We start from the raw sequence: 8,658 nt of genomic DNA on the forward strand, positions 1-8,658 counted from the left end.
GATACGCTGGTGGCTTACTCTCCATGCACCGAACTTTCCTCCTATCGGACCGTCTTCGCGTTTGCCCCACCCACTATAGCTAATCCACTGAGTTTATCAATCGTTTTCGAACCAGGGCTGGCCAGCTTCCATTGAACTTGCCGTCCGCCGCGCAGTCTGCGCAGACTCTTGCGCAACACTTACAAAACACATGTCAATTACGTCGTTGGCATGTGTTCTGCCAACGACCTCTTATGTCATATCATGTCCTGAGGCCGATGGAATGAGAAAGGAAACCGTAACTGCTGTTTTAATGCTGATTGAATCTCAGGCCACTTTCCTAATAAGTGTTACATTGAATCTAAAATTATGTTTGGATCGAATTATGATTTGACCTGGTTTTGATTTGGTTTGATCCGTGTTGTTTATACATGTCAACAACTCTTTGTATAAAGATGGATCATACACCCATCCAAAGTTCGTCTAAAGTCAAAGAACTAGCTTATTAAAATTTGAAGGTTTGTTGCTTAGTACTGAATACAGTCTTCTTCTTTCGTGTGGTTTTCACCAACCGAGATAATATCCTTCCTTGGTGTCAGACTTAATTAAATGCCATAGGCATCTGCTGTGTCTCTATCGGATCGACGGGCTAGCCATTCGAAGCATACATTTTTATTTATTATTTATTTTATTTTATTTTACAAGGAAAACAATACAGTGTATAAACTATGTAGACAAACATTTTAGGAAACTTTTAACCATTACATGTTTTCACATATTAGAGCCTATGTAATGTTTGTTTATCAATAAACAAAAATAGAAAAGAAGTTACCAAGCCAAAGTTACTGTTTACATTTAAATTAAAGTTTAATACCAAAAAAAGCACTTTTCAAAGAATGCAAATTCAATTCAAACCAGTCTGAAGAGATTTCGTTTAACACAATTTATCCTGGAATTGAATAAATCAATAATTATTCGGAATTTTAAGTCCACAACGGGAAAGTGATGATCAAACTGAAGGTGGAAGCGCGTTTCATCCGGAATCCTCAACCACAGAGGTTGAGACTTGAGCCTAACGAATTAGGAACGAATACATAAAGTGATTGATTTTACGCTACCACTCTGTCTACTACTTTAGTTACTGACTTCCAACTTGTGAATTTTCATCCATCGATTGAATAGGAACCACCGAAGTATTTACACTCGTTGGCACGTGGACGAATCGTCAATGGGTCAGCAGGTCGCATAACAGAACAGGTGCTTGTGGCCTCGCCTTCTAACGCAGGTGCTCCTACATTTAATACCTGATGTTTATAATTATCAAAGCAACAAGAATTTGAGTTCATTTCTACGACTCTGTGAGATTTTAATGCTGTTCCAAATGCACCCTTTTAGATATTTAGTATCAAGAAAGTCCTCGGACGCACATACGTATCTATAACTCTTGGGTACAACAAGTGTAAAACTAGAGTCGGCAGCACATCAGAGGATTCATTTACTATAATTATTGTGAAAAACACAATATAACTTATAACAACTACACACATAAAGATGTTACAATATTTAATAAGACATATTGAGATAAAGACAATGAAATTATTGATTTGTACTGTAACTACCAACTAAGGCATTGGTGAAAGAACTTCATTATTTATTTAGTCAATATAATACTATTGATTTAGATCACAGTCTCTATGCTTTCGTTCACAGATGTCGCTCCGCTCTTTGATTTCATCCGCCGACGGTAGATGGCGGTACATTGTCGCCGCGCCGCGAAATTTCCCCGATTTCACATCCCTCCCCTCCTTGCCAAATACGACTTCTTGCATCTTATACACGAACGGAGTTACTTTACAAACCAGCAGTCTTATGCAGCTGGTTTCTTCGCTTGAACCTTGCTCCTCGATTATGCCCTCTATGTCGTTGAATAAAGACTCATTTTTAGCTCTGAAGATGAGTTCCTGGAGTCTGCTAGATCTCTTGTTAAGGACCCATTCGATCGGATCATCGGATCGATATGGTCTATTAGGGCGCCTGCTCCCAGCTAAGAACGTCGATATCTGTAAAATGATAGATAGTTCAATAATAGAATTATTATGCACATGATCATTAGAAATCTAATGAATATAAATCAATTATGTTTTCAATTTGATCAAGGCAGAGAAATTATGTACTCAGTCGGAAAATTATGTGTGAGAACTTGACATAAAAGCTGCAGAAGAAAGTTAACTATTTAATCGTCGTATCCCTTGGCATCGATTGAAATGGCATTATTTTATTTCCGATCGGAAATGATGTTTGTATGCGTTCGTAAATTAAAAATTCTTACCTTTAGCAGATTTGATACATAAATTGGTTTAATTATTTATTTATTTCATTTTATTTATGAAGATAACCAACAAGACAGATTCTTGTTGAGATAAAATAAGGCCTTTATAAGTAAAGCCTTTAGGTAAGCCTACATTAAGTAATTAAACTACTGCATTGTCTTCTCTCCTTTCTAAGGGTTTTATTCATAAGGGTACACTTACTAAGTGGCCTTTTAAAAATAGGGGTCTGCAAAACTATCAACTTAGTAACAGAACCTAGTTAGGTTAATAAACAACTGTAGGTAAAAGAGACTACTCATTTTTCGTGTCATATTTGTGTGGTGTGTAATAACGTAGAGGTTGTTAAGGGAACGGGTCTATTCCCACCTCTCGTTTCCACCGCTGTAACTCCTGTGTAGGCAGGATCTACAGATTGACCGCCAATAAAAACCCAACCAGTGAAGGTCAAGAAGTTTGTCCCGGGGGAAAACCCGCAACGAAATTTATCAGAAGAACATAGGAGGAGTTCTAACGTTCAGTAATTAAACTACTGCATTGTCTTCTTTCCTTTATAAGGGTTTTATTCAAAAGGGTACTCTTACTAAGTGGCCTTTTAAAAAGAGGGGTCTGCAAAATTGACAACTTAGTAACAGAACCTAGTTAGGTAAATAAATAACTGTAAAAGATCTTTCGTGCTCTTCTATTTCTAACTCATTTTTCGTGTCATATTTGTGTGGTGTGTAATAACGTAGAGGTTGTTAAAGGAACGGGTCTATTCCCACCTCTCGTTTCCACCGCTGTAACTCCTGTGTAGGCAGGATCTACAGCTTGAATTAAAACCCAACCAGTGAAGGTCTCAAGTTTGTCCCGGGGGAAAGTTAAACTGTCATTGGACCCGCAACGAAATTAATCAGAAGAACAGGAGGAGTTCTAACGTTAAGTATTTAAACTACTGCATTGTGTTCTCTCCTTTCTAAGTAAGGTACTCTTACTAAGTGGGCTTTTAAAAATAGGGGTCTGCAAAACTGTCAACTTAGTAACAGAACCTAATTAGGTAAAAATAACTGTAAAAAAGAGTACTCTTTTAAAATTATTCTTATGTTTGGTGTGCTATAACGTAGAGGTTGTTAGAGCAAGGAACAATTTTCTTACCATTTGCGCAACGAAGACCAAAGCATTCACGGCCACTGCGCTGATCTGGCCTGGCTGCAGTCCAAAGAGCCTCACTAAGTACTTCAGCGGTGACATAGGGTTTGCAGCCTCTTCCACATTGTAGTTAGGTCGCTTTTCGCTTGCGAAGCTCTCTTCGCTAGACTCTTCTAGAGTATCCAAAGGTGGGCGCTTGTGTGGAAAAGGCTTGTTCGTTATCTGGAAAGCTTTCACGACGAATTCGGCAACCTTCTGGGCTACGGATTCGGTTCCTGAAACGCATAATCATGGTGTTTGTAACATTCGCTAAATAACAAGTAGGGTAAATTATGTATCCTGATCCTGATTTCTGAATATTGAGGTAATAGGATCTTATGAGTGTCATTTAGCGTATTTCTTCCTATACATATGTCGGAATCTTTAAGTACTTTTGACTAAGGGACTTTATTTCTTAGAATGTGTGGCTTAACTTCTATTATAATATGTGCATTATTGTTATGTAATTTATATGCCCTGAAACACAAATTTTTTGTAGAATTAGGTAAATAAAAAAATTATAATGAAGTAAATAATTTTTTATCCACATTTGCAACAGGAATTATGGGCAGGGACTATGAGCCAAAGTTTAGGTTTTTCTTTAATTATTGATATTCACATTCTACTCACCAAGTAAATCCGTAGCGAATTTCATTCCACTGCTAAGTCTATCAATGAATCCTTCTCTGGCATATTCCTGCGCGCACGCAGCCTGGAGCACCAACACTAACCACACCAGTCGCGACATCTCGCGGCGACCGTCGGAACTACAGTGGCGCGTCGCACGCTCCGCTTGGTGGCCTAACAACCACGCGTGTGCAATGCTCGCAGTAGAGCATATCTTTTGAGGTAATTGTGTCTATCATTTATGGTACAGGATGTTTTGGAAACTAATTTATGTCTGAGATTTTTTATTCTGTTTAGAAGAGTGTTTCAGGAGTTTTTTTTTGTGAAGACTGGATACTTGTTGCATTTCAGGATGAATAGATGGCGCTAGTAGTATTGAGATCCGATCGATCGTTTTGCGAAAGCTCATGAAGAGATCGGTGTTAGGTAAGGTCGATCGATAGAAAATATACTTTGTACCTTATTAGGTTTTTTTTTGGTTCTAATTATGTTTCCTTGGTAAGATATTAATGACGTTGTAGATAGAGGTCCTGAAGTTTTATTTTATTTATTTTATTTTATTCGGAAAACCAACAGCAATACAATACAAATAATGGGACCTTAAAATTATGTATCTGCTTAGCCATTTATAGGTAATCGCAAATGGAAGTCAAGATGCAAATAGACCATATGCCATAGCAGACATTTAAATAATTTACAAGTGAAAACTTAACAGTCAACAATACTTTTTAAGCGCCGCTGGAGTGGGAGTCGAAAAAGTTTGAATTGAATAATTTATTTATAGTAGTGGGTTTGGTTCGAAATAATTCTAGATCACTATAATTTTTTGATATTTAAAACATTTTACTCGCACGAATAAAAAAAGAGAGTTGAGGCGATAATTTGTGTTAACTTTGGGAATTGCTAGCGGCTGAGTACGTCTTACTGGTAGTTTTCTCGGAACCCAGATATCTATTTTTTGTAATAGATCTGGACAGTCGACATCGCCACTAACAATTTTCAACAGATAAGAAATATCGGATACTTGCCGTCTTTTTTCTAAAGGTAGGAAATGATATCTTCTACATCTCGTTTCATAGCCATGATCAATAACTTTACACTTAAATTGTAGATACCGCAAAAATCTTTTTTGTATGGATTCTATGCGGGAGATATAAACTCTTTATTTCAAAAATAATTTTACCTATTTGTTTCCTTACGAAAATAAACTACAAAATAATATTATTTGGATACACCTTGTAAGCATAAATAAATCGTTAAAACGAGAACAATAGACACGGAAATCTCAATAGGTTTGAGGCACCATCGTTGCTGAAAATTAACATTTATGTAAGACTGGGTCCGAAGTAAACAAAGACGTTAATGTTGCTAAAACATTGTGAAATTGTTGAACATGCAGCTTAATAGACAAAGCATTGTCAACGTTTGTGATTGATTGAAATAATTATCATCATAAATCACTAAGAAATTCAAGTTTTAGGCGAAATTAATAACCCCTATAATCTTATTCTCTACCTCGAAAAATGCCTTTAAACTTCAGTATAACACTTCAATATGCTGCATCACTGTGACTCTGACATCAATGCTTATTAGTTTGTCACGAAGAAAACGTCGCACTGAAAGTGTCATTTGAAGATATGCTCTGACATGAACCGCTACGTCTTGGTCCGCAGACCACGCTAACCACCCTAGCTGTCGCCGACGTCAGTCTAGCACACACAGCATCTCAAAATGCTTGTCTTGTTCATTTTTACATTTCTCAAGGTCGCATCAGCAGACCTGTCTCTTAAAGATGTGGATTACCTCAATGAATTGCCCCTGGATAAATTGATAAGTCTGAAATCATCGCTGCAAGAGCTGGTGACGGCGAACTACGATAACGTGACGACTACGCCTGCCTATAACACATTTGGCGCGCAAGCTCTAGCTTTAAATGCACCAATAAAGAGAACCGATTATGAACTCAAGAAGGGTGGACAGAGCAAGCTGGGTACTTTGTTCTCCATGTCGATAACGACGCTGGCTTTTCTCGCGTTTGGTGGCTATTTACTGTGTCTCATCGTGCAAGCTGTTAAAGCTAAGGAATCTCAGAACACAACAACAGCGACCCCAGCCTTCTTCATCAGTGCTGGGATTAAGAAGAAACCTCAACCTCAGTTTTCGTCGTCTTACGGACGAAAGAAAAGAAATGCCGAGTTGGCGAACTTTGTGGATATACCCCCAGAACAACTCTTCGATGCAATGGTGCGGTTTTGTGAAGGATATGCCAAGTGGAGTCAAGCGGATAAAGGTGGACACTAATGAACCAATTATTCGCGGAATCACAACTTGTGTTTATCTACTAATGAAATATCGGTTTGTACAACGTAATAAAGACTGACTGGCATTAGATTAAACTATTTATTATGAAGCATGACAATTTATTTCAGTATTAACAATGGATGATGCACCCACGCCCAACACTTTCTATGTATTGTAAATTAAAGATGAAACTTTAATAAAATATTTCACTACAACTTACACTACTGCCTTAAGTAACAAAAGAAATAAGTAATAAGTTAGTTACTTTAAAACATCACGCTTATATCCTGAAATTAACCTCGCTCTGAAAATGTAGAGATTTGTTACCAATCAAGAATTAAAACCAATTAAGGCTTGATAATGATTCTGTTATGTAAAGTGAACGTTATCCTGGCAAATATGTATTGTTTTATTTACCCGTTCAATCTTATTAAGATCTTGTAATATTCAATTTTTAACCAAACGCCCGGCGAAGCACTGTTTACATTAAAAGCAGGAAGCCAGATTGCCGGCAATATACCTACAATCTGTAAACGTTTTCAAACTGTCAAATAATCACGCTAACACCTAATAATAGCAGCATCTTCGCTTTAAAGATTCTATTGTGTGCTCCACTTAACTGAAAATTTGTTCTTCGAGTAAAACACGAAACTGAGCTTTATCTTTGAGGTATAAAATAAGTTTTGGTTTGTTGAAGTGTGTGTTTTTTATGATATTTTGGTGTGTTGCAAGCATGAGTTTTGTTTAAAAAAGCTGGTAATGAGGCGGTCTGAATCTGATCTGTCATCGGGGTAGAGCGCTGTTTACGGGCCGGCGCCGCCACCGCGCGTTAGTAGCGTATCTCTACGAAACACAGGCTTGGTGAATATCTTTTTTAAAATAAACTACAATCTATCCACACGTCGATGCTCTAATTTGCGCCAAAATCGACTCGCTGATACGAAAATTGTGTTAATAACGAATTTATAGTTAACAATAAACAGTTATCTAATTTTGCGCAGTTTAAAGTGTTAGAGCAATGCTTAATCAGTGTTACAATATTTTATTTGGTTGTCAATAAATTCACCGGAACAAATTGAAGTATAAAAACACGGTTGATTTATTGATCACAAGTAAACATTAGTCATTCGGTTCTAATAACTTGGCTTAATGAAATGGTGTAGTGGTTCAGAACGGACTACTATGCCGAGAGGTCCCGGGTTCGATTCCCGGCCGGGCAGAAATTGAAATGATGAATTTTAATTTCTGTGACGGGTCTGGGTGTGACTATGTATAATATTTATGTATTTAAAAAAAAAAAAAGTATATAAGTAGTATATCCGTTAAGCTAGCACCCATAACACAAGCATTAAGTTGCTTACTTTGGGGCTAGCTGGCGCTGTGTGAAATTGTCCAAAGATTTATTTATTTATTTATTATTAGTTAACTTTTTAAGCTGAGAGTTAGCTGAGGTTTTAACATTCCTGAAAAAGAATTCTACGTCAGTGTTATAAATTACGTTTACTTAGAACCAGTTTTTTGATTTTTAGTTAAAACTAGCGGCCGCCCGCGACTTCGTACGCGTGGATCCCGTTTTACCCCCTTCATCTATCTTACGCGGTTTAGATTTTTTCATACAAATGTTTTTTCCCGCTAACTCCCTTTCCCGTGGGAATTTTGCAATATCCTGTTACAACTAAGCTTTAAATTTACTAAGATACCTGCATGCCAAATTTCAAGCGTCTAACTTAAGCGGTTTAGATTTTTCATACAAAAGGATTTTCCCGCTAATTCCCGTTCCCGTGGGAGTTCCTAAGTATCCTATAACCTGCCCAGGAGTACGAAATTTGGTACAATTAGTACCAAATTTCGTTAAAATCCGTCGAGTAGTTTTTGTTTCTATAAGGAACATACAGACAGACAGACAGACAGGCAAAAATTTTACTGATTGCATTTTTGGCATCAGTATCGATCACTAATCACCCCCTGATAGTTATTTTGAAAATATATTTCATGTACAGAATTGACCTCTCTACAGATTTATTATAAGTATATTTATTTATTTATTTATTTGAACACCAACAAGGTTACATTGAGGCTTCACAAAAGTAACTATAAAAAATAGTATAGATAACTAATAGTCATAATTTTGTTGCTAATAGTTAAATGTTAACAAAATGTAAACTAATAGTTAAAAAATTTAATGTACGGCCCAGTTTTTTGATTCATAGTTAAAATAACAAATTGTTAAATTTTGCTACTAATGGTTAAATATTAA

General features: G+C 36.8%; 1 protein-coding gene across 1 annotated transcript; it reads right to left on the minus strand.

Annotated features, from left to right (window-relative positions):
• Positions 1-1,649: 1,649 nt before the first annotated feature.
• On the minus strand, positions 1,650-4,221 carry LOC135077915 (uncharacterized). The gene is made up of 3 exons (XM_063972445.1): positions 4,104-4,221; positions 3,441-3,709; positions 1,650-2,039 (listed from the first exon to the last, which is right to left on the minus strand). The coding sequence occupies exons 1-3, from the start codon at positions 4,219-4,221 to the stop codon at positions 1,650-1,652; spliced, it is 777 nt and encodes a 258-aa protein (XP_063828515.1).
• Positions 4,222-8,658: the final 4,437 nt, after the last annotated feature.

This window comes from Ostrinia nubilalis, chromosome 14 (assembly GCF_963855985.1).
Source record: "Ostrinia nubilalis chromosome 14, ilOstNubi1.1, whole genome shotgun sequence".
Taxonomy (NCBI): domain Eukaryota; kingdom Metazoa; phylum Arthropoda; class Insecta; order Lepidoptera; family Crambidae; genus Ostrinia; species Ostrinia nubilalis.

Bases quoted from the DNA above. Each gene is read 5' to 3' on its own strand.
- LOC135077915 (XM_063972445.1), bottom strand. From the start codon at position 4,221: ATGTCGCGACTGGTGTGGTTAGTGTTGGTGCTCCAGGCTGCGTGCGCG. The intron at 3,710-4,103 runs GTGAGTAGAATG...TATGCGTTTCAG, and splicing joins ATTCGCTACGGATTTACTTG to GAACCGAATCCGTAGCCCAG. The intron at 2,040-3,440 runs GTAAGAAAATTG...ATCATTTTACAG, and splicing joins TGGTCTTCGTTGCGCAAATG to ATATCGACGTTCTTAGCTGG.